The 26,775-nt window shown below is 37.3% G+C and overlaps 1 protein-coding gene across 1 annotated transcript in view; it reads left to right on the top strand.

The window, feature by feature from the left end:
• Positions 1-26,775, top strand: part of FOCAD (focadhesin) — a gene marked incomplete at both ends in the record, with an annotated part of 103,951 nt that overhangs the window by 22,278 nt on the left and 54,898 nt on the right. Inside the window, 9 exons of the mRNA XM_080362336.1 lie at positions 1,896-2,100; positions 4,243-4,449; positions 4,896-4,983; positions 5,658-5,860; positions 6,813-7,070; positions 18,996-19,100; positions 19,507-19,608; positions 20,136-20,266; positions 21,865-21,991. Coding sequence (XP_080218462.1) covers positions 1,896-2,100; positions 4,243-4,449; positions 4,896-4,983; positions 5,658-5,860; positions 6,813-7,070; positions 18,996-19,100; positions 19,507-19,608; positions 20,136-20,266; positions 21,865-21,991 — 1,426 coding nt within the window. The remainder of the gene's footprint in view (positions 1-1,895; positions 2,101-4,242; positions 4,450-4,895; positions 4,984-5,657; positions 5,861-6,812; positions 7,071-18,995; positions 19,101-19,506; positions 19,609-20,135; positions 20,267-21,864; positions 21,992-26,775) is intronic.

The following is a 26,775-nucleotide window of genomic DNA, read 5'->3' as shown; positions in this document are numbered from 1 at the left end:
TTCTTGAAGGCAGCTGCACTAAGCAGTGAGAATTCTGTCTTTTGAAAAGGATAATTATAGAACTTCAGGATACCATTTAAAGGTTAAAACCAGAATATTAATAAAATACTAGCATAATCCACCAAAAGTGGATTTTATAGTTTTTTAAAACTCTTTTATGTTGATATAATTTTTATGGATGTTGAAAAATTGGTGCAAGTTTGATAGCACCTTTGTAATTATTATTATTATTTTTTTTTAAATAGGCAATTTATATTATTTGCTTTGTCAAGATTTTGCTTGCTTGGGCAGGAAAGATGACTAGCATGCAGGTATAACTCATCTATACAAAATGGCGACATGAAAAAAGGAAAGCACAGACAGTCTTCTCTCATAGTAAAGGATGAGGTCTTTAAAAAGGATGTATACATCTTGATTTAAAAAAAAAATAGAAAAAATAGTGGCACACCCTTATTATAAAGTCTCTTTAGCAATGAAAATATATCCAATCTACCAACAGTTTCAACATTTCTTCATGCTTACCTCCAATAAAGACTCACTGTAAGATACCAAATGCTGTAGCAGCTGTAGAACTGAATGTTTTCAGTGATTTTGCACCTAAATGTGTGCTTTTCAGATAAAAAGTACCTCTTCTGTGTTCTTAAAGACTTACACAAATCCAACAGAGTAATTGTACGGTGAAATTGACTTCTGTATCCTGCTGCTCTGAGTGAACATACAAGTTTATTGTTCTGTTAAATTTCTAGTGGGCCTAGACTACCAGATCAACAGTAAGACTTTGAACCAAAAGTGTGTTTTATTCAATTTAGTTCATAGAGTATTTTTAAAATACTTGCAGACTTGTTCTTCCACTGTGCTGCTAAATCTGGGACTTGTGAAACATTCTGTCAGATGTCTGAATGGTCTAATGAACTGTGGATTTTTTGCCTGTGGTTTGTTTTGAATAAAAATAGGAGTTGTTCTTGCTCAAAAAGAAAATATCATGAACTTCCTTGCTGCTTTTTGTGTGAAGGCTTCTGTGGAATAAAGTTCTAAACTGAGAATATAGAATCATAGAATCATTTTGTTTGGAGAAGACCGTTAAGAACAGAGAGTCCAACCATTAACCTAACACTGCCAAGTCCAAACCAAACCGTGTCCCTAAGTGTGACATCAACAAGCGCCATGTATGTCGATGTAGATCTATTACTGAGTTTTTTGTAAAGCTCTGTATCAGGGCTGAGTCTTGACTTCAAATTTTGATTCCCTGTGTATTTGTTAATGCATTGATCATTAGCTTTATTTGGTTGTTTGAATAGAGTCAAGAACAGCTGGTATTCCTAACATAGTCAAGCTGAAATAATTGTTCTGAGATACTTTTTTTACTGGGAAACCATCTTGGTTAAATCAGATCCTGTTCCATGTTATTGTTTAAGACCACTGGGCAAAAAGCGGCAAGGAATAGATGCCTTTTCTTAATTGAAATTGCATTTTATGTGTTTTAAAAAGCTATTTTTGATTAGTCTTGTCTGAATGGTACTTCAGAACAGCACACTAGTGTCTGATGGTATTCAGAGATGGTATTCAGCAAGGAAAGCCATTTTCTTGAATTGCTGAGAAAAAAAAATATGAGTGTCATGATCTGCAAGTACATATTGAATGGTATTCATGCTTAAATATTGAGTTGTTTCACGATTGCATTTCAGTGTATAGTTGCTATATAAGGTCTCTTGACAATGCTTCATGCAAATTAGTCAAAGGTTTTTTGTGAGATTAGTAGTGCCTTTAATAACACCTTCCTGCTAATTGCATCTTGTAAATTATTGCAGAGAATGTCACATTGCTTGGGTTTTCCTTGTTGTTTCTTAAGTTTTCAGTAGAAAGCAGTATTGATAAACTTGTTTCTTGAACTGCAGGGCACAGAGTTCATGTGTTGGCATAATGGCCCCGTTCTTAAGATACCTGTATTGTGAACCATCTCAGCTGCGGGAATATGCTGAACTGCGAATGGGTTTACTTAAGATCTTACTTCAGCCTCATGGTCCAAAGCACAAAGAAACACCTTCCGTGCTGGAATGCCAGATTCTTCAGCTCCTGTGTGATTTGATTACACACCTCCAGGTACAGTTGTTATCTGGCCCCACCTTTTACAAATAAATGCTAACAAAGCAATGATAATATTATTATTAATGCCTTTCAAGTGTGCAAATATAGCATTCTCTTCTACTTCTTATAGAGCTGATTTGTTGGTAGTACAAAAATCTCAAAAAATGTCTTTTTCTGGTAGTAGGTGAAACTTTTTAGTTCTTCAAATCTGATACACCTGATATAGTGTTAATTGAAACATGTGTTTGCCATAATTATTTGCTGCTACTTGCCTCAGTAAACAAACAATAAACTTGTAGAGATACTCATGAGAGAATGTTGGTAAATGATAAGAAATTTGTCAAAAATGTGCAGTTTTTAACTTAACATGATAATCTTAAAATGAAACAAACTATATGAGAAGCATGATTTAAGTACTGCTAGATTATTCCTTTTTCACTTTTTGTAACAGAAGGATTAGTCTATATAAAGACAAAACTTAAGCCCTCTGGAATATGCTGAAATTTTTTAAAGTATTTTTAACTCGCACAGTGGTACTTGGCTAGGAACTAAGGATTTAATCTTTCTGTCCCTTTTGGTTAGGAGTCTAGGGTGTTGCTTAATGGCTCTGCATTGCCTCATGCTTTACTGTGACATTGATTAAGCTTTTTTGTGCCTATATTATCTTTTCCTTCTTTAATATGAGAGCAAAATCTTCAGTTTCATATATATTCAGTTAAACACGAAGTGCTATGGTATTATTACCATAGAGAGACAGTTTTAGAATATCGATAATGTAAAGCTAAATAGGTTTGATATGAGGATATTTGATAGCATCTTCCTCCCAAGGAATTTTACTAGTAAAGTCTACTTTTCACAATCTTTTGGACAAATAGTAACTTGTATTATACACGTTTATCTTGGTTCAGGTCTATTCTTTGTGATGACAGGTACACGCTGACTTTTTCTAGTCACAGGGACATTTCTGATTTTGTCTTGATTCTACCTGAACGTCATTATAACATTGTGTCCTTGAATGTGTGACCAAGCGTCTGACTAGGTAACATTTGGCCATAAACATGGCACTGAAGAAGACTTACAAAATTAGTTATGCACCTTTCTTTTCTCTCTGATTGTTGGCACTTTCTTTTTTTTAACTAGAAATATGTTGCATTTTTTAAAAACTCAGATTAATACTTGAATGTTTTTGTCTTGCCTGAGATACAGCTTTTACAATGGAAAGAGAAATACTTTGTTCAAGAAGCCGGTTTGATGACCTGTTTCATAACCCATCATTCCTCCTTCCTTCTCTGAATCTCAGGTTCTTCTTATCCTTCCTTTAATCTTACCTTATTTAATTCTCTGTATCGTATAAATGCTGAAATACTTCCTAGTCATTTTGTCTGATGGTATCAACCAAGCTGTCAAAAGGTACAACTCATCACTTGCAGATTTTTGTGCTGAAAAATTCAGTGAACATGAGGCTTCTGATTAAAGCAGATTATTAATAGAAAGTAAAAGTTAGGGTGTTATCATTAATGCTGGATTCCAGAGTTTGGATTGGAATAGCAGAGTTTGTCTGGAACTAGAATTTTCAAGAGCACAAATGCTCTTGTCTAACACATTAGGATTTTGAGGCAACCTGCTTCTTGAAATGTCTCTACTTGGCTTCTGAGTATGAAGATACTGCTTTTGGCTATTGCACTTCAGGTTTTTATTTTGGTAGTAGATAGATTGCATGGTGCTTTAGAAGCAGGTAACACCACTGTCTTTGTCATTTGATATGTTTTCATTACAAGACTATTTACTTGCTGTGTGAAAGCACCACACAATTTGTTTATGTTGCTGAGAGAATCCTGAGAGCTGAATTAATTTGCCATTGTTTCTGAGGAAAAAGGGATTTTTCTTATCAGCTACAAGAAATATTTTTATTCTTTGACATGTTTCTAATTTTATTTCAAAACATTAACTAGCGGTTCATCTATTGTTTTTTCAGGGAAGTTGGATAAGAGATTCCTGGGTTTAGTTTATGAATGTGTTTCTTCAAAGTCTTAGTAATATCTGCAGTGGAAACATTGCAGAGCTAATAGAACTAATTCTGAACTTGTTGAATTCTGCATAGAAAAGGAAGGGGAACTAAACCAGAACGTGTTTTGTTTTTTAACTACCTCTCTACAGCTTAAAGACTTACTGCAAGTTACAGAAGCCTTGTTTTTTCTGCAAGAGCTGTTCCTCAGGCTACTCCATCATCCAGTGTTTTGGAAAGTTCAGTTATCACAGTTTTGCCTGCAACTGTTATGCTTCTGTGAAGTATGTTTAAATCTAACAGGAGAATGCTCATCTTTGATCTCCTTAATAGAGGACAACTTTGAGCTCTTAAAGGAGGTAAGAGTTCATGGGGAAAAAATAAAATAGTTATATTAAATTTAAAGAATGTCATGTTTAAGGCATTATTTAGAAACACTCTTGCATGGCATTCATCTGCAAGTGACCAGTGTTGTTTCAAAAGTGTCTACTTTGCTTTTTCTTGGTAGAAGATCTTCAAAAGGCAAAACTTAACTGGATCTGTATGTATCAGTTAACCGTTCAGCATGGGAGTTGGTTTAAACTGAGCTCAAGTGGTTTGAACAAATTAAAATGTTGTAACTACTCAGTTCAAAGACTAGTTTTATGTTATTGATATTCTTCATTGCATGTGCTATATCGCTGTGTGTGCACTCACTGTGATTCATGGAGAAACTCCTTACAGAGTTTTGTTTGTTGCCCATTTGTACTGTTTAATGCCACTGAAAAACAAAAAAGACTTGAACGTCTTTCTTTTTTCCTTATAGGGATTTCCAGTGGAACAGTGTCTAATTGGGCTAGCACTTCTACTGCTGCAGACACCAGAAAGTCAGCAGAAGTCTGTCTTGAGTCTAGGTAAAGCTCTTGTTTTGAAAGAGGAATCAACACACTTTAAGACTGTATTTTTGTATCTTCATATTTATGAAAATAAGCACTGCATTCCTCTGAAGTTGGATTGGGTGGTGAAATTTCTTCTGAATTTAAAAACTACCATTTGATCTAATAGCAATAAAGATAAATTTTCCTGCTGCACTGACTTTCTCCATGGATGTTACTGTATTCTAAGCTCCCTCCTTATCTTGGAGCTTAACTGTTTCATTTTTGAGTCAACAACAGGATATTCTCAGCTGAGATTTGTGCATCCTGAATGGTGTCCTTTGACAGATCTGAAGATAGCAGGCCCAAAGGTCTTGGCGATGTCTGTCTGAGCTTTCAACTTAGTGGTTGCAGTTAGTGGAGTTATTCCAGTAAAAGCGAAGGACTGTGCTACGTTCTATTATTGTATTTCTTGCTGCCATGAGGTGCTTTGCTGTAAACAACAGAAATGTATGGGTCTCTAAATAGAATTGGAGTTTTACCAAAAAATCTTTTACACTTTAACTCTTCTGTGCATGTACTGTAATTCTGGACATCATTACTTTGCTTGACAAGAGTGTTTCCTAGAAATATGTCATGCCTGAAAGTACAAATTATGTTACTTCTTCTTACCCTATGTGATCTTTGTTTTTTTCCCACCTCGTCTTAAATAGCCTACAAGCTCCTTTCCTGTTCGGAAACCCAGAACATACCAACCACAGCCCTTACTTTGGTGATGCCTGTGCTACAGATCTTATCTTCTACAACAGTTGGAGACTGCCTATCAGAGGATGACTCTGGAACTACCAGGCACCAGCTGGCTGTAAATATTTTGGAAATATTACAGGAAGAAGGTGTGAAGGATAAAAATGAACTGGTAAAGTTATAAGGTTTTCTCCTTCTTTTGGGGCAGGTACGGGATGCATTTAACAGTTTTGCTGCATTATGCCTAGATGCTTGAGAAGGACTTTGTATGTGTGACCCCTGCTGGGGTCTGGATTCCATTTTTAATGTTCATTTGGAGACCTCTTTTCAAATCTTTCTTAATATGTTTTTTATAGAATCTTCTTCATCTAATTACTGCCTGCCAACTACTGTCTTGATAATGGAGAGACGTTTCTGAAAATATTGCGTTTTCTAAAGCAAGAATTAATAGAGAAGAGACAGCTTGTCTTGGATTAAGCTTTGTTTTCATGAAAAACTTAACTTCTGCATTAATTTTCAGGAACTTTAAAATATATATTTTTACATGCATAAAAACCTGAGTTAGGAGGATTCTGCATTTATATTTTAATACTTTTCCTGCTTCTAAATGTTATCTTCCATGACTGCATCTATAGAACATTTTGTTATGAGAAGTGAAACAGTTGAACAAAAAATGTAAAGTCAGATTAACTTAAACTGTGGCATTTTATTAAGTACTATAAAAAATTAAGAGGATTTCATTAAACTAATTTAGATGATACTTAAACTTTTGTGATGCACCTGTCATTGTCAGGAACGGAAGCTTTTAATGTGTTCCAGTTTTATTGTGTCCATTTTAGTGAGGAAGTAGCACTGCAGTTACCAACAGGAACAGGAATGGTGGATGCCAAATAAAGGGGGAACTCCTGAATAGGGAGTTAGCAACCCATTCAAACATTGTTAGTGCAATCCCTCCATATAAAGGACTGTAAAGAAGTGTATTGCAATTTATTCTTTACATTTATTGCATTGGGACCCTAAAGAAATATTTGTTTAGGATGACAGAACTGGAATAGTTATATTTTTAATTTGTTCTTTCATGTTACCATATTCGTTTGAGGGTTTTGTTTTTCACTTGTTCTCAGGTGTCCTGCAAACTCCTTTTCCCCATAACGAGCTCTTACAGTTCATTGTATACAACCTGGAAGATCATAGAGCTCATGAAAGAGAAGTCTGCAGTTACTAACTGGTTATCTTCAGTGAAATCACTGCTACCTGTGACAACTCAAGTCCCTGCCCATGTTTTTCTTCTTCTGGCGTATCTACTGATTGAAGAGAATGGAGACAGTCTTCGTGATGTACTCTTGGCTACTACAGAAATAGCCAAGGCTGATTGTTCTCAGGTAAAAGCTTACTCTTAGTGGATTTTGGTAGAGGAATTGGGCTGGGTTCTACATCTCGAGAGAGGGAAGGCTGCTGCAGCTTCATGACCCGGGTCCAGCAAGTGGCAAGGCTGTGCCTGTGTTCCCAGTAAGTACATGCACATGCCTGTGCTTCTGTGTATATAATGCAGACACACAGAACATTCAGGACACAAAACAGCACCAGGGGCCCCATCCTGCTCCACTTTCTGGCTGAGAGGGGGGAGTTCTACTGGTGGGAATGTGTGTACAATATATAGTATGTACAGTATGGATCCCTCCAGCAATGGGGCACAGACAATTAGTGTGCGCAGTGGGTGGCCCCTGGAACAGTCTCACAGTTACTGGCATCCGCTGGTAGCAGCTCCTGAAGTACATGTGCACAAACATATACCCCCGGCTAGCTGGAACTCACCATTTGTGTGTCACTTACAGCAAAATATGTATTATGTCTCTGTTATGAAATATTTTTTATTTGTTTAGGCTTAGGAAAAAAGACTGGCTATTTGTTGATATTATCTAATAAGTTTGAATATACTGTATGAGGAAGTTGAAAAGAGGCTACTAAACCATTTCTGACTTTGACTCCATAAATTATTCTCTGTGTTCTTTTATGGTTACTGGAACACTGCCAAGTCTCTTGTGAGGTCTTTATTCTTGCTTCTTAAAAATATGTGCATAGTCTTTGTCTGCCTCAGTACTGACTTCAAACCAGAATTATGCTGTATGGTTAGACTTATCTACATAACCTGGAAAGATAAATGGGGATGTCTAGAAACAATAATATGTAATGAAGGAAGTGTTATATAGAAACAATCATATCTTAATGGTAAAATAATAAAAAAATGTAGGGAAGGGAGAAGTGTTGCTCCAAATTTCAGGTGTGCCCCAAAGACAAGCTTTATTTGCTTCAGGTTTTTTTTAATTGCTTTTTGTCTCAAAGAGTTATCATGCTTTGCAGCACAGGAGTTGGAAAAGTATACAGCTTACAGGATACATGCTTGATGACTTATGGTGCTGAGCATTGTAGTTCTTATCCAGGGAAGCAGTCCAGAGTGTGCTTGCTGTTGAACACATACTGAAATGCTGTGCTGAACCGGGCCTGTCATATAGTGGTTTGGGAGATAACTATTATTAAGCCAGAGAAATTTTTAAAACAGGTGACAGCTTCATCTCTTCCGGGTTGCCTTCTGTTAACCTTTTGTGTCTATTCTCAGACCTCTTTCAGGCTAACCTTTCATTTTGTTGTGTTCTTATATGAGTCTGTTTCATAATGCACTGCAGATGATACAGATTTGGCAGCATATGATTTCTTTAAAGGTTTTTTTCTCAGTTTGACAGATGTATTTTCATGTTAACTCTACCGTATTTCTAGCATTATATTTAGTCATACTTTTGCATTGTAATTAGGTTTTGTGGGGATAAATTATGTTATATTTCTCAGCTTAAATTATTCTAGTTCCAGTTTTTTTGTTTTCTGTCTTTAAATTTGGTAACCTTTGATTGAAGATAAGGGTTTGATTTTTGGATGGTATGTGGAAAAATAATCCTGACTCCTGTTCAGACACACAGTAGCAGGTTGAAAAATCTAGTTTTCAACTTGGAGAAAACTGCAGGGTTTTGCTGTAGAATTACTGGTCAGGACTGTGAGTAATTTATGTTAACTGTAGGATCTCTGCTCTGGAAAGAAAGAAAGAAAGAAATATTATTTACATCTTAACCAAACCAACTGTAGCTGGGTTTCTAAGAAGTATGTAACCTCCAGACACATTTAACTCATGGTGTTTATTCTACAGCTTCAGGAAACAGACACATAAAATACTTTGGAGCGAGGAATAAAAAAGGGAAGGTTTTGTTGGTCTTAAAGGATTTTCATTGTGTCACCTTGTAGCATAGCATTGTGAGCATGTTGTTTGTCTGGAAGAATCATAGAATAGTTTGGGTTAGAAGGGACCTTCAAAAGCCAATGAGCAGGGACATCTTCAACCAGATCAGGTTGCTCAGAGCCCTGTCCAGCCTGGCCTGGAATGTTCCCAGGCATGAGGCGTCTACCACCTCTCTGGGAAACCTGTTCAGTGTTTTACCACCTTCATTGTAAAAACTTTCTTCCTTATATCTTGTCTAGCTATTGCCTCTTGTAGTTTAAAACCATTACCCCTTGTCCTATCATAACAGGCCGTGCTAAAAAATCTGTCCCCATACTTCTTATAGGACTCCTTTAAGTATTGAAAGGCCACAATAAGGCTCTGTGGAGCCTTCTCTTCTCCAGGCTGAACAGCCGAAGACTGCAGCACATCTCTAGCACACTGCAAACCATGTCATCAGCTGAACTGAAAAAGTTATTGGGCAGGTAGTTTATTGTTATAGTACATCTATGCCTGTATGTGAATGGAATACAGAAGTGTTGTCCTTTTTTTATGATATATTGAATTTCCTGTTTTGTCCTATGCACACTGCTATCACTATGCTAATGTTAGTATGGTATTTCATTTTAGTGAATACACAGGTGGCTGCAGAGTCACCCTGACAGTGTTTATACAAAGCCTGAACTGCAATGTTGATATTTGCTTTAGGAAGAATTTGCAATTCTGCACAGCTTACTTACAGTTCAAAGTAAGACCAAGTTCTGATTCCTGGATAGTTCTTTTTGAAATATTTGTTCATTGTCCTTGGGTATACTTCTTGTTGAATTGCATGTAGAATAGCTGCTCTAGGGTGTTACAAGTCTTGCTTCAGTGGAGATACTGAGCTGCTAGAAGTTCGAACGGACTCCTCAAACATATGGTGGAGATGTGCAAAATTAAGTGCTCTTTGTTTTTTTCGTCTTCTTAATTTGTCAATTTAGTGGTTCTTTCTTGTTTTCTTAGAATGCCTGTTATTTTCTTGCACACAGATTAGTTCTTTTTCTTAAACTACAAGTTTAAAATTCTTCCATTGTGTCATAGCCTTGTACCTCCTCTAGAGGATTGTTGGATAACACAAAACAAGGGAGAATTAAAAAGCAGGAAGAAATCATAACATGTGAGCAAGTCATAACCTCTCAGTACTTTTCTTGGAGCAAAAGATGCTTTCTCAAACAGCTGTAGCAAGAGGACACTTGAAGCTGCTTTTGCTGCTTCATGTGATGTTTGGCTTCCTTTTAGTTTGTCGCCTGCTTCTTGTCACTTCATTTAACTTAAGATGCCAATGCTATGTGTGTTTTAAAACCTTACAGTGAAAAATACTGGATCACAATGGCTCTGGTCTGTGGCAGGGAGACATAAACGTATTGCACTATGATTTCCTGACATGGTAAAACATGAAACAACCTATGCTAGGAGAGCCATTTACCAAATGGTGGTGGCGGCATTGCTGCTGATGACCTGGTACAATGGCATGCTCTAATATTTTTGAATGCACATGGTGTAGAGTTCATTCAAAAAGTTGTTAATTAACTGTTCTGAAAGAAGTGGAAGCCATGAGCATTTAACGTGCAGGTTAGTCTTCGGAACTCAGGATACAGGTTTATCTTGCTCGTACAATTCACAGTTAGAAAATGTTTTTCTGCATTACTAACAGTGCTACAGTTTCTGTTATGAAGTGTTTCATTCATGAGTTTATTGTTATCAGAGGTCTGGGATTTTGGATTATATGCACTATAATGGATTTGAGGGGACATTGCACGAACTACATCACCAGTTAAGACTTTTCTTTTTTACCAGCTCTAGTATAGAAGTGGCCTTACCATATGCTATTTTAGCCTGTGCTAAAAAGTTTACGTATTGTGCTGGGTACAAAGCTTTAGGTGCATGAAATATTTACCCTATTATTTAAGTACAAGTTGGAGAGCTGGTAGCATGAAAGTAAGCAATTTTGATGTCTTATCTCCAGGAAACAAAGAGGAATCCTTTAATAAGCAGACATGTTAGGCATAGGATAGGATAGTGTTTCCGGCAAATAGCACTTTATTTCTGACATGCCATTTAGAGCTCTGATTGAGAAGGAAGGTGCGGGGCTGATCAATGACAAGAGGAAGAATGTGAAACTTACAAGCAATGGAAATTGTGATTCGACCATGACAATGTGATCCTAAGTCACCAGTCAGAAATCAGTCTTCCAGTTGTATTGTCTCTTGTAACTGCAAGAGACAGGTTTTTGAGGGAAGACACAAAGCTTAAGGTAGCTTATAGATGTTTTGTTGACCTAGTTTTTTGTTGTTGTTGTTGTTGTTTTTTCTGAAGCTAGTTATTAAAACTTCATTTTTTCGCTTTAAGTGGGAAGAAGCTAATTGTGTTCAAAGGGCAGGAGTAAGCAAAATTATTTCACTTGTGTGTAAAAGCAAAGCTGAGCTGATGTAGAACCAGCTGTATATCTCTTCTTTAACTTAGTTTCTTCTTGAAGATTTTTTTCTGTCAATATTCGAAACTATTATGAGTGGTACACCCCAACTGTGCGTAGTTTAGCAGGTCCACTAAGTAGTCTGTAACCAGGGATACAGGCCCCAGACTTTGTAAATTAACTAATTATCCTTTAGGAAAAGGATGGGTAAGTTACAGCTACATGTTGTGACACCTGCAATAGATGTACATCTGCATACAATTACATTGTTCAAAATACAATTTCATAGTCATTCAAAAAAGCATATTACTGAAGTAATAGGGCACCAGAGCAGTATGGCCGAACTCTAACTGTAGGGAATGATTGACTTCTACATTTCATTGGAGTAGTCTGTAATAGCTCCACTGACTTCACAGAAACAGTTTTAGAGACAAATTTAAATGCAAGTCAGCAGAGGTAACAAGCTTTACACAGATATAGGGAGAGGAGGAATTTAACCCAAAGCTTTTGACATTTAGCATGAGGAGAGTGGGTTTACTGGCTTTGTTTTTTCTGCTTACTTTAAGCAAAAGCTTTTGTTCACCAGTGCAGTCAATAAATTCAGTGGACACAGCCTCTTGAGCTAACCATGGTGGTCTGACTACTTCAGAATTAAGAAGTGCGTCAGGCTGGTGAGAAGTCCTTCCTGGCACTGCGAAAAATGTCTCATGCCCAAATCCAATGAGAGGGTGAAGTTGAAACTGCATCATATTTCTGTTTCACTAATGATCAGTGGAAGTCCATGTGAATTAGAAACTGGCATTTAAAATGCAGAATTGTTGATATTGTCTAACTGGCTCACATTTCATTCTGGACCAGGGACTGCAGATGGTGAACTTTTAGTCTTTTAAATTACCATGGCCTTTAAAATACCTTTCTGCAAAACAATGCGAAGTATTTGAGTGTCTTTTAGGTAGTATCACATAAATCAATCAGTGTGATTAGTAATAGAGCAGGCGTTCTGCTGGGTAGTATTTGGAAATTTGTCATGAGAAGAATACTGTGTCTAATTGGAGTGATATTTCCCTTCTCAGTCCTTAGTTAAGTGCTACCAAGGACGCCAGTTAGCAATATGTCTTTTAACTTACATTTTTAGGTTTTTTTTATTCTTAAAGATCTCAGTGCTTTAAAACTGGGACTACCTCACTCAGCTGAACTTGGGATCACCTGGCATCTGTTTTGACTCTGACAAGTTTATTTTAGTTCTGAGTCTGCTTAATGGGCCCACAGAGATTAATACATGGTGGCATGGCACAGCACTGCACTGAAAGATTACCACGTTGTTTCTTGTAGATACAATGCTCTCCATTAGGCAGAAAGAATTACCTTCGACTTGTCTGGTCTTTCTCTTGCAGTTGAAGTAGTTAGTACAGGGGGAGAGAGCATTTGAAGCTCATGGGTGGGGGAAATAACCAACTGCTTTAATAAACAAGATGGGCAGTGTGATGGCAACAACCACTACAACCACTATCTTATTGATGGCAGAGTTGTACTTTGGGAATTGCTTTACTTGGTTCTGTGTTGTATTCAGTTCCACATAAATAAATGGTGCTTTATGAAGTTAGGGAAAGTAAGTGGTAAAACCGTGATCAAAATGTCCTTTAAGAAAATGAAAAGCTCATCACAACAAACTTGTTAAACATTTTGAGGCTGTAGGGCACTTTCTGAAGGATGCGGTGGAAGATGGTGTGCAGCATAGTAATTAAAAGACTGTTCTGAATAAGAGAAGAAGAAACTTAGAGGTTTGATGTGGAAAGAAGAGAAGAAAAAAAGGCTGTTAATCCCAAATTTATTTTTAAACAGTCACCTATATTAACTTTAATCTGTTCCTTCAGCATTAGCAGCACTTGAACACTCAGTTTAGAGCCAAGTGTTTGTAATGGAAAGAAGGGGTAACCAACTAAATACAGGTGTGTTCTGAATTCCGTGTGTTTGATTCATGTTTAAATCCAGCTAGCAGACCTCAGAGGTTAGGCTTGCAAGAGGTAAAGAAAGTGTCCACAGGGCAAAATGAGAAAGTGTTAATTTGCAGCCACACTGTGGGATGCCTGTACTACAGTGGAATATGTGGAAGTGCCGAGATGTCATTGTGAAGGTCATAGCATAAAAAGAATTGTGTGATGCCTTTTTTCTTTTTCCCTAAGTGAGCAAGACAATCAGTAATTCTGCTGCTAGTGAAATTCTGTTATATTGTGGTTCAGATGATTAGTGGTTGTAGCTGAAGATATTGAATTGAAAAGCCAAGGGTTACTGCCATACAAAATCTGAGTTGAAGAACTGTGTTTCAAAATATCGAGAATGCTGTCCTCATTGCTTTCATGTTTATTACAGCTCCACAAGGGGGTTCACAAACAGGCTCTCCCATTTCCACGTTGTTGTTTTTATATGGTATCTGTTGTCTTTGCAGTAAATAAATGGAGCAAGTAAAAAACCCTGCAAGATTTAAAAATAATTACTGTAATTATTTTGGAGACAGTATTCTGGTTATGCCTTGTTTTGTTTTGTTTTCTTACCCTTCCCATGAAGAGAGCCTACAGAGGACTTCTGTGTATGCACCTTCTCCTTTCTCACTGAGTAAAAGCCTTTTTATGATGCAAGTTTAGTGACTATATTACATCTGGGTTTTGGCTGAGGCATTTTGGAGTAACAGTCTGAAACAATATGGTAGAAAATCCAGAAATATTTTTAAAAGGCTGACAAATGAAGAGTAGTGCATGGACTTTTAGGCTGTCTTAAATCACTGCAGAGGCTGCACTGACACATGCTGTTCATGAAAGGCTTAATACAGTCCTTCTAATCGGATTAATTTTCCTGTTGTGCAAAAACTGTTATTACACTCTGTGTGAAACCAGCTGTGCTGCAAGGGGAAGAAATTAAATCGTCTGACTGAAAGGCCACTGGTGAATAGTAGCACAAGATCTATTACCATTATTAGAGGATTATGAGGCTCTAGAGGGCACACATTCTTTTATGGTCTTTCAACTGCTAGAATGAAGTATTTTAGTGGTAAATGACGCCCAACTGAAGAGGAATTATTTTGTGTGCTTTGGGGGCTGGGAATGCATTAAAAAAAGTAAAATACATTTTTATTTGGGAAAAAAAAAACCTGTCTAGGGATATGTTGAACTGAACTTGGCTTGCTCAGGTGGTGCCTGATGATATTGTTGTATGTCTGATTATGTGAACTTTGGAGAGTAGCTGTAGTGAAACAGTCATATTATAGTCAGATCTTGTGGGACAGATTCTTCACAGGTGAAGCTTATTGGTTAGGATCCTGCTGTAACAGGAAACTTTTGGAAACCTAGCTTATGTTCTCTAGAAAGTGCTTCTGGTTACTGAGCACACTTAAGTTTCTGTTTATAAAAGTTATACAATTATCCTTATTTGTGCACGTATCTCAAAAGCTGATTCCTTCATTTGTGTGAATTGTTCAGTACTTTTGTCTTGCTCACTAGAGTACAGAATGCTTTTGAAAACCTGATTTCACTGCCTTGCCTACTGGGGAACTGTGGGGTGTTTCAAAAAGATGGACCCAATTTGAAATATTTACTGCTTCAAAACTGTATCCATATTTTTGAAGCACCCTGTAGATTGATGCTATTACCTAACGCTCACTTCCAAAATTCAGCCTGACATTTCCCAGAAATAAAAGCTGTAACTTTGCTGTGACGTTTATTTCCTGCCTTTTGGTTGACTTTTGAGGAGGAAGGGGGCATGGAATGGTGTCTTAGCGTTAAAATTGAGCCAAGATAACCCTCCAAGATAGACATCCAAGCAAAGAAAGTGTGGTGGAAATAATATGAAGTGATATCCTGCATTTAGAATTTAAAATGGAGACAGCATATGTTAATATGTATTTGAATTATGTTTTTTTGAGGCAAGTTTTTCCTTTTGAACATGACTGGGCTTACTGTGTTCTGGCTGTCTCTATCCTTTTTCTGAGATGAGGGCTGCATGAGCACAATTTCCCTTCAGTGACATGTAAGGAAATGTGAAGGAACAGAAGAGGAGGATTATCTTCCTCCCCTGCTATCCTCCCTTAGCTTGTGCTTTTGAAGAAGAATAACTGTCCTCTAGCTTAGAAAAAATAAATCAGACCAGCGAATTGCAGAAAGTGGGAAAGGTTCTAAGACCTGTTTATTAAATGAAAGCGTTTTGTCTCAAATGTTTAATATTACTTTAAAAAGGAGAGTTATTGCCATATCTTGGCATCATTTCTGAGAGTCAAATTAATTTTACAAACATAAAACATAATATTGAAGCTCTTTTTCAGGTTGTTAATGACAGGCTTGACCCAACCATTGCATCCTCTGGGAGCGCGGGCGTGCAGAAGGCAGCATTGTCAGGCAGCGCGTCTCTGTCTCTCCCCCTCTGAAACTGCTTCCTACCTGCTGGGAGCTAATGAACCATCACATCAGCTTTTTTGGAGCTGTTCAGCTCTTGATGAAGATTTAGTGTAAATTTAAATTAGTCAGAGCATTGTTTATCCATTAAAAGAGGGACACAGAGAGAGGAGCGGTTTTGCTGTACTAGAATGTTTTTTTTTTTTCATAATCTTATAGTTTGAATATAGAGTTCAAAACAAGTACACTTTGAAGGACAATACCTTTAAGGAAATATGTAACTGGTCTTATAATAGCATGTGCTTAGTCTCTTCCTGAGAATTTAGTAAATAAAATTTAGCATCTGTTTAGTAGGTGTGAATGTGAAAATCTTTGTAGAACTTTCATTTATGTACCTGTTTAGTATAGAATAAACTTGGTAACTAGAAAATTAATGAGAACATGGGACTTGGAATAAATTTCTCATCACATTTGATGAAGGCTAGGCCTGAGCAGACCGACTTTATGTGGTTTGAATGCTTTTATAACTAAGGATTATGAATATAATTTATTTTTATTGTAACTTAATTTGACTGACTGTGGCAGAATGCAAACCCCCTCTCTCCTCCTCCCTCCTTCAGTATGGAAGGAGTAGGCACATCTCCCTCTCTCTACTGACAGCTTCTTTTGTTTGGCCCCAGAGCACCCTGGCCAGGGCCCTTAGGAGAAGGAAGTGCTGAGGGCCAGTGAGTTGCTGGGTGCCTGTGGCCAGTGTGAGGGATGTTTGGAGGCTTCAGGGGCACCCCACAGGTGGGGGTGCAGAGAAGCTTCTGGAATGCCTACAGTCAGATCTGATCAGCCAATATAAAAACGGGATTCTGGTCGAGACTCCGCCCATTGTTGGGGGTCTCTCGGAGCACGAGCAAGATGCTGCCGCCGAGAGCCCCCCTCCCCAGGATGGAGACTCCGCTGGCCTTGCCGACACGGGTGTGAGTAAAACTTCTCGCAGGATTGCGAGTATATTTATACTTTCCGTGCACATTTGCACATGTAACTTTCCGTGCTCAATATGAGCACATGTATAAATTATTTCCTCGCACAATCGCGAGTGTATTTTCCTCCCGTGCTTCCACATAAGCACGTGTAATATTCCGTGCACATTTGCACGTGTATTAACCCTTGCAGGATTGCGAGTGTATTATAAATTTACCCTTGCACAATCGCGAGTGTACACTTCCTGTACTCACTACGAGGACGTGTATCTCTTCAAAATAATCCCACACCGTGTTCAGGCAAGTGTGTACTCCTCCCGGACTCAGAGATGGCTCTGGCATTGTTTTGGGTGAAGCCACGTGCATGCACTCTGTGGACCACCTGTTGCATTAGTTGCTGCCCCTTAATATATTTTCCACAACTGATATCTGAACCCGTATTTAAGTCACTTTTGGAGTGCTAAAACCCTGTTTCTCACTGGTTTAATAAAAATTGTTTTGGACCCTGTTGTCCCTTAAACGAACCTCGGGGTGCCTCCGTGACACTGTCATTCAGTCTGATTGCCATATTCGTAGTCCAATATAGCTACAGCTGAGAAAAGTGCAGGAAATGGCCCATTGAACTCGCTTAAGACCAAACAGAGTTGGAGTCGCTAAGACCTTTCATCTGACAAAAGGAAGAGAAGTACAATGAGGAGAGATCAGAAGGTGGGAACTTAGGTAGGGAATTTGATAATTATAATGACATCTGTGACATCACTACTGATGATTTATGTAGCCTTTTTGTCCAGTGCAACATGAATTAATGACAGCATTTGTCAGGGCTAGCTATGATTTAAAGAGTTAACAAAACCCTCTTATCCTCAGAGCTGAGGGTCTTCCAACCATACTGTTGTTAACAGTGTATGGCAAACATATGTATCCCAGTGGACAAGCACACGTGACCTCCTTGATAATTTTGGGACTTAAAATGGTGATGCCAGTTGCTATGTTAGTGGTGATGATTGTCCGCCAGAAGTATGGAATTTGTTTGCTCATGGCCTTGCAATTTACCTTGTATCATTCAGAGTTTCAGGTAACAGTAAATTAGGTGGTTAATTTTTGTCTTAACACTCTTAACACTCTTAACACTCTTAACACTATATGTAGGGGCAACAGGTACCCAGAAATAAAGCTGCTTTCATCCTGCAAGTCTCCTAACTTCAAGGGGATTTTTTTTTTTCTTCCTGTATTATTTGATTTCTGTGTAAGTTTCCCTTTTCCAAAGGCTTGATTTAACCAAAATGAATTCTTGCTTTAAGGATGCTGAGCCTTTGGTTCTCAGCTCTTCTTTTGATTTCTATTTAATTTAATCAGTTAATTTTAGTTTTCCTTACCTGTACTAATGAACCTATTTGTCTCTTAGGCAGTGCTGTTGTCTCTTTGGCCCGGTAAAACTTTTCTGTTTGTGGGAATGACATTGTCTTTTAACACAAGTTTTTATCTATGGAAGATTAACCCATGTGGCTAAGTGAAAATCATTAGTACTGTATAAAGGCAGAATGTAAATTAGTGCTGTGTAATTATTTTTAAGTATCCATAAAATCAAGTGAGGGAAAAAAGCAAGGCCATCATGAGTAGATTTGATTTTACAACATACTGATATGAACGTACACAAGAAAATAACTGAAGAACCTGCAGGTATAAAAATACTGAAAATCTGATCTAAATAAAAGGGGAGTAGAGGTTAATAAGTCTCCTTTCATTGTCACTTCAAGGACAGGTCTTTGCAAGTTTTGTACCATATATCAAATAATGCAGTAAATTAAATTGTATTATATGACAAGTTTGTGGGAAATTATAGTAGCATCATCAGAATGCCTCTGTAATGACCGAACTGAATTGGAATAGTTTCGTCATTGATTTGGTATGTATTTTAATGTACCACATTCAATTACATGTTCCTTTCACTGTGCCTATAATAGAATTTCAAGTAAAAATCAATTTATTGTGGAAATTAGATTATTGCAATGCTTCCAGCTGAACCTGCATAATAAGATGTTTTTAAGCTGATAAATTAAAAAGAAACAAATTGTGAGTCCTATGAAATTACAGACTTCAGAATTTTCCTTTCTCTTTCCCATTAGCAGAAACAATAATGCAAAAAAAGTAGGAGTTTCTAACATGTTCAAAGAAGTTTGTTATCTATGTTGGCAACCTAGTTCCATATTTATTTTCTGCTTTTTGTTTTATTTTAGGTCCCAAATCTGATACCAGTTCTCATATTTAAACTGGGAAGACCTTTGGAGCCTGCGCTTTACAGGGATATATTGTATACATTGCCTACACTGGGTGTACACAAGGTCAGAATGAAAATGTTTATTTAAGTGAAAACTATTGATAAAAGGTTGTTTATTTATAAAAAATTATTTAGACTGAGCAATGCATAGCTTGCTTAAAATAATTGATTTGTGAGCTTCAGCGTAACTTTCCAATATTTCGGATGGGATATGGTATTCTTTTAAATAGTGAAATGCACATTGTGCTTTTTTGTCTGCACTGTGTCTTCATTATATATAGATCATAAGATGCTCTTGGACTCATTATGCACTAAAATTTTTCAGAAAATGACTCCCAGTTTCTTCCTGACATTGAAGTTGGACAATTACCTCCTTGTTGTACTTGGTTGTAAAATAATGATTTGTAGATTAGTTATTGTTCTTTGACATAAGAAGTAACAGTGACATTTGGTTAAAAAATTTCTTTCAGGTTTGTGTAGCTCAGATTCTACGTGTGATACACATGCTGGGAAGCACACCAAAGCTTAGAGCAATTGCTTTGCGTCTGATGACATCCTTATGGGAAAGACAGGTTAGAAAATTCTTGTAGCATCACTAAGATAATGTGTAGTTGAAAAACTTCACTACCTCTAGCCGAAGAAGGAAATTAATTTTGGAGTATTCGCTGTACTAGTACCACATTATCAGCAGTATAAGGTAAAGGGTGGAAGTTGTGCCAATACAGATCCTGTTTTAGTAAAAATCTCAATAGTATATATATCATGAAACCTGCTTTTAATTTCATCAAGTCTCAGACTGGAATTAGGAAAACCAATTTGTTTGAAGGACAGCATTCTACTTTTTATAGTGTGCAGTAAGAACAAGACCCGAGTTACATGGCAGTAGTTTGCTTCTCTGTTCATAAAGCAGCAATAGAGATTTGATCTGCAGAAGCCAGTTAAATCTCAATGTAACATTAAATTTCAATAATAAAAGAAAGTGAAGTATGATATACAATAAAAGTGGTATTTAGAAGTTATGTAAAAGTACTAGCAGTTGAAAATCCTGTCACTAACTTCTGAAGGTGTGATGGTAATTGTTAAATTAAATATTTTCTAGGATCGAGTTTACCCAGAATTGCAGAAGTTCTTGGCAACATCTGATATGCCCTCTTTGTCTGTTGACAAAGATGCTCAATGGGAAAAGCTGATTGCTAGAGCGGCTTGTATAAGAGATATATGTAGGCAGAGGTAAGCACATGTGCTGTGTCCATCTTACATCTTTGTAAGGGAAAATAATCTTTTTCAGAAAAGCTTCATGGTTATTTTTACTTGCTTTGTTATATTAAATGTGGGTAATATTTTTCTAGTCATATGATACACTGACGAAGGCATTGCTAATCTCAGCAGCTAGTAAATTTTGGGTATTATATTGTAACTAAGAGAAACCACATATAAATAATGTTAAAATGGTTTCATTTGGAAACAAAACATGTATCCTGTACTGATCCAGAGTAGAAAGTTAAAGTGTTCTGCTTCCAAATTATAAAACAAGAGAGAGAAAACATTAGACAGATCATTGGTTGTTTATTCTATCTTTTGATTTACTCAAATAGAGGTTGGGTGCTTTTCTGAAAAGTTTATTTTGTTAGATGCAAATTACTGATCCTTATTCAGATACAATACTGACCAGAGAACATGGTTGTAAAAGTCTCACTGGATTAAATATTGACCCTTTCCAGCTCTAACTATCCATGAATATCAATACTTGATAATAATGTGCAGTTGCTGTAAAGATTATTTTTAAACACATTATCAAGTACTTCCTGGTTTTATGTGCACAATACCTTTGTTTCTCTTTGTCACCTATCTTTTGGATTCTACTTTTCACTTCCATACTTGAAGGTCAATTACTAAAAGCTGGGAAGATTCATGTATTTTTCAATCATCAACTAAAATAAAAGTTCTTCAATACCTTTTCTTTTACCTCTTCAACATTCTTTAATTATACCAAACAGTCTTTTTCAATAAATTAAAAAAAGAAAAAGTTAAAAACCTGTCATAAACATCAATGCAGCTGTAATATTATTTTTACCAGGTAAGTGATGTAGTTAAAGTTCAGGTTTATGCATGTTCTTCATGCATTTAGAAGTTTCTGGAAGAAAGTGAGAGCAAATAGAGGAAGCCTGAATTTTCTTGCAAGTGGATCACCTAGGTAGGTGATCTTTACCCCAAGTTCTTACAGTAAGAGTATGAGGAAGTGCTGAACCAGCAGTTGACACCCCCCATCACCGCCCAATAAAACTGAATGGATCCTAAAAGACTGCAAAGCAAATAAGCAGCCCATGCGGTCAGTGAAGGCGAGACAAATGACATTGCAACAAGCGCCAAATTTGAAAAAATATTCTTCTCTGATATAAAAGGGCCAAAAGTATTTTGCTGCCAGAATCTCCACCAATATACAATAGTGAGTACTTACAGAAGACTGCAATGAAGAAGACAAGAATAATGTCTTTGATAGCACACATGGATTTTCCTTCTTGGTTACTTTTTGAATCATGTAATCTTTTAACTGGCACAACATCATTGGACAAAAACTTCCATAGCTTTACCACATTGTGATCTTTTATTTGGAACTTGTTGCCTGCTGCTTTAATTCTCCATGTCACTCAGCCTTTGGAGCTCTCTGTCATATTCTTCCCCTTGTATCTTTTTTTCCTCCCAGTTTTAGACTGTTTTAGTTGTCACTTAAACAAAACCAATGCCTAATGAATTTTTGTCAGTACATAAATGAATTTTTTGTTTGTATGCATGAGTATTGCCTTGTATCGTCATGTCTTTTCCTTTAGGCCATACCAGCATGGAGCAGACATGTTGGCCGCAATTTCCCAGGTGTTAAATGAATGCACAAAACCTGATCAAGCTTCACCTGCTGCCATAGTGTTACAGGGTCTTCAGGCACTTTGTGAGGCTGAGGTAAGATTAAAGTGGCTTGTCCGTATGTTTCATGTTTTGCTTGTGGATCATGGACTTTTTTCTTAGTTGGCTTTTTTTTTTAAGAGTACATTGGATTGTTACGGCATTTTATTTCTTCTGAGAAATTTAATTCCTCTCTTCCAACATCAGTTAGTTGTTCCTGGGAAATTATACTGTGAATTTATACTACAAGAGGTCATGCCTTCAGTGCATGGACAGCTTTGCAGTCTGTGGAAAAGACATCCTTTCATGCAGTTTTCCTTGAGATTTGAAAAGAACGGCTGTTTGGTACATAATTCTGATTGGCTGAAAAGTATGTAGGTTAACTCATTTTTGATACCTTCTTGCTGGCCTGTCCTGCTGGGTCTCATTCACATAATCTACCTGATAGGGAGTGAAATCACCTGTAATGGTCAGACTTTACACAGACGTGCTCTGATTTGCATTGTAGATAAATTGGACTGTGCAGGCCATCTGAGTTAGTGGAGTAGCCTGCAGGAATATTTGATTACCCATTCTCTGCAATTTCAAGTTTATCCACTTCTTCACTTTCAGTGCAGTGTTTACTGCATGAGGCCAGTCCAACAAAATCCAGACATTGCCATATAATATGTTTGAAATCAAGCCAGCAGTTCAAGAACAACATAGTAAATGGTTAACAGTTCATAGACATTAGTATACAGTATAGTTTAAAAGCTTCAGACAGTGGCTACTAAGAAGCAGCTTATTCAGGGTAGTTGCTGCGTTTACTTTTTGATATGAAGTTTGACTCTTCTTAAGGTCACAGAGATTCTTTAATTGCTGGCCTCACTTAGTATTTAAGCGATGTTTTCCCAGGCTGGATTAAATTTAGACTTTGTTGCCTGCAAAGAACCAGGAGCTAGGCCTATGACATATGTCACATCCTACTATAAAAATCTTATTTGAGATCAGATATACTATACCATTGTTGAGAAGTGTAAAGCTGGGACAGCTTCAACTACTTAGCGTAGAAGAAAGAAATGAAAGAATCACTTCATGGGCAGGTACCGGTTTTTCCTGTCCTAGTTCTTACAGGCTCAGCCCTCAGTTGCACTTTGAAGTCAGGTACCAAAATCAATTTCAGTGCATCTTCATTACTCGTGCAATTTTTGGATTTTGAAAGTGGGAAATGTCAAAGATATTGTGGAAATGTAAACTTCATTTTTCCTCATATGAGTGCATTAAATTGTATCATAGAACCATAGAACGGCTTGGAAGGGATGTTTGAAGGTCATGTAGTCATAAACAGTTCGTCCTTCTCTACCTGGTTCTGCACCCAGCCTGTTTTTGTCTTGGAAACATTCATTGCAGTGGTAACTTCATTTTCTGTCTCTTGATTAGCAAGTGTGGCATACTAGTGTAGTCTAGCTGGTGTTACCATGTTGTTCCCTTCTCTTCCTGCCCCGTTTTTGCTCTGCCAAGGTTTGCCAGGTTATTTTTTTTGACCTTTCATTTGCAGTTTTCCTCAAGATTGGAACAGAATTCTCATCCCTTTTATTCTGGTTTTGCTAGTAAGGTAGCTATTACACTGTTTGTAAGAAATGATGTATAACAATAGCTTGAGCGACACTGAATAGCTTCAGGAAGACTAAGTATGTCAGTGTATTTTAGGTGAAGTTACTACTATTTTTAAGCTTAGGAAGATTTTATTTTCTTCAGAGCATACAATATGACTTATAATTTTAATAAATATTATCGTAAACTTTGTAATTCAAAACATTAACAGTGACTTTTGACTTGCGTGTTACTTCTCCTTTGTGGTCTTCATGTTGGGCTTGCTGCAGGCACAAAATTAATTAAGGAAACTTGCACTCCAAGTACTTAAAATCTGGTAGGAGAAACTGGAAAACTATTTGTGTAATCGACAAAAATCATTCCCTTATTGTAGCTGAAATTTCAACATAAGCATTTTGCATTTGAATGTGGACAAACCCTGTAGACAGAACGATCATTGCCAAATTTTTTACTATGGAAATGGGATTGAGGAGTGATTTGGCTGTTAATCCTCAGGATTAATAGTAGCGGTTTTACCTCTGCAGCACTATCGTGTTGTGAAGTCAGCTGGTTTTGGACTATTGGGCAAAATTTGTTTTGAAAAGAAGATGGTTTTATTTACTCAAATTCATTCCTAGATCGTGTTTGTCCACAAACATCACAGGGCAGCTAGGGTCATTTTTCGTTGTCACAGTGTGTATTAGAGTCCAGTACTCAAGGACAAGGTTATTTTAGATATTCGTGCGTGGGTGTAAAGTGTAGTATTAAATTTACTTATTTGAAGATAGTTGTTACACAGGATTTCTGATTCAGCAGAGTGTGATACAAAATATACTGAGATTACAATACAAATGTAAGTTACGCTTAGCAAAATAGCACAATTGCAGTATACAGTTCAATCACAATACCAGTGTGATTCCCATTAGAGGTCTCTGTAATAAGCTCACTGTCACAATGCAGAGTGTCCCCACTTGCCAGGAAGTAATACGGGGGTTGAAGCCAGCTCAAGCCCGCTGCTCTCTTCTAAATTATTTTGTTGGCTGTCTGGTTTTTAACTCTGTGTAGGGCTGAACCACATATTCCCTCCTCCATATGCTGATGTGACTGACACAGGGACATCTTCACGCTCTTTTAATGAACTAGGGAGAAAAATTGACACCCTGGGTTAATCCACCGAACTGTTTATAACAGCAGGGCAGGTGAGTAAGAAGTTATCAAAAATTAGTTTATCTACATATTTTCAGCCCCACCCTGCATTAATCTCCGAGCTTCATGGGCCCATTGGCTTTGCCCATCTGAGCCTTCTTCCACTGTAGGGGACGATGTGCCAGTCACAGCATGTAGCACATAGGCAAATGGTATCCCATAGGCAAATGGTATGCATGTAGCACATAGGCAATGGTATGCCCTTCACTCTTCTCAAGTTGCAGGTATTTCTGTAGCTGGCTGTTAAGTGTAACACTTTGCAGTAGAGGATGTGTCTGGTAGGTTTTGCTGCAATTACATGTTCTAGAAGGTTCGGATAGGCGTTATCCTAATTGTAGTTTAGAGGAGATTCTGGAGTGATCAGCTATGCCAAACACAACCCGAAGGCTTGAGAGCCTTTGTTACACAAGTGTTGTGGTCTGTGAGCCACTTAAAAGGGGAGGAATCTTGTAACTTACTTTCATTGAAAGAGGTTGTGGTACCTTCAGGTACCAAAGGGTGAAACCAAACAACCATGAAGAGCTAAGAAATGTCACAAACAATTTTTGCACCTGTCTTTTTTGCAGATATTAAAGCCAGCATGTCTCCTTAAAAAGCAAGTGAAAAAGTCCCTGTGTAGGGTAACCCAGTTGGCCCTCTTTTGTGGGGTAGGTTAGGCTAGGTGACCTCTAGTGGTCTGTTCTAACCTAATTAATCTCTGAATCAACGGTTCTGTCATAGACTTGAACCTTGCTGAGGTTTGGTGCGAATGGATATTTGTGTCAGAGGAAATATTGCTTAAAATGATGTGCTTCTCTGACTTGCTCCCCCCTAGATCGGAAGTGAAATTTGATGTAATATTGTTGTTTCCTTTTTTTCCCATGATTTCCTGCTGTCTTAGGGCAGTAGATCATCTGAAGCAAGAGTGCTTCAGTAAACAGACATCGGTAAAACCTGACTTCTGGTTTTTCCCCTCTAGCAAATATGTTTCCAGTGCTTTGTCCAGCGATAAGCTTGCTATTTTAAAACAAATTTCTAAAATAACAAAAGAACACAGATGTAAACAAAAAATATACCGTACCAGAAGCACTGAGAGCATCTAAGTTATATAGTTTATAGTGTCTCAAGGTGACAATGATATGTCAATTTGAACAAACCTGGAAGCAGGCGGAAACATGCAAAGAACATGAAGTTGAAAACAGACTTAAAAAGAACTTTTACTAAAGTATGACACTAGTGTGTCTAGATCTATCAGCATACAATTTCTGATTATCACTGTTTTGTTTTTTTTTTTTCTGCAGATAGTAATTGGCACATCAGTGTCATAAAGTTATCTTATATTGCTAGTTTCCTAGAGTGCATTGTGTTTTCAGAGGACAGCTTTGTCCACCTGAGCAGTGACTCCAGAATCACAGGGCTGTTCCTTGGGAATTCATGACTAGCAGAGAGAGTTCATCACACGATGCTTATCACAGTGACTTGTTCCTCCAGAACTGCTTTTATAATATTTTTATTTGTGTGTAAAGCACTACTCTCTTATCTTCCCTGCTGTTCTTGACCCCGTGCCCCACTAGTTCACAGTACTTCATTTGGTAAGAGGTTTTTCTGTAGGACTACCATTACGTTATGAGTCTAGAAAATTCCTTCTGAAAGAGCCAAAAGAATTCTACAGTCTTAACCTTCTAAGAGTTTTGTTGGGTTTTTTTAAAGAAAATTCAGTGTTACAGCAATGAGGATAAAGTCTATCAACAACAGGCTCGAACTTGCAGCCATGCTCAGTGGTGGCTTGAATATCCTCTTTCGTCTGTATTTATCGTGTACCAGATGATGTTTAGCCAGGTTATTATAAATCATGTTCCTTCTTCAGATTAACTCACCAAGTTTATTTAGGTTATTACCCAATCTGAAGTTGTACGAGATCCACTTCACGAACAAGTATTTGGTTCTCAGTAGTGTCTGAACAGGTGGAACATACTGTAAATTCTCCTTTATCTCAGAATACAGCAAAAGCCTTTATATTGTGGCATATTCCAAGCTGCACTACTTATTTAGCTAAGACAAAACAGACACACACATGCCCTTCT

Source organism: Nesoenas mayeri, assembly GCF_963082525.1.
Source record: "Nesoenas mayeri genome assembly, chromosome: Z".
NCBI lineage: Eukaryota > Metazoa > Chordata > Aves > Columbiformes > Columbidae > Nesoenas > Nesoenas mayeri.
The sequence above is the reverse complement of the archived record's forward strand: the minus strand, read 5'-3'. Positions and strand labels throughout refer to the sequence as shown.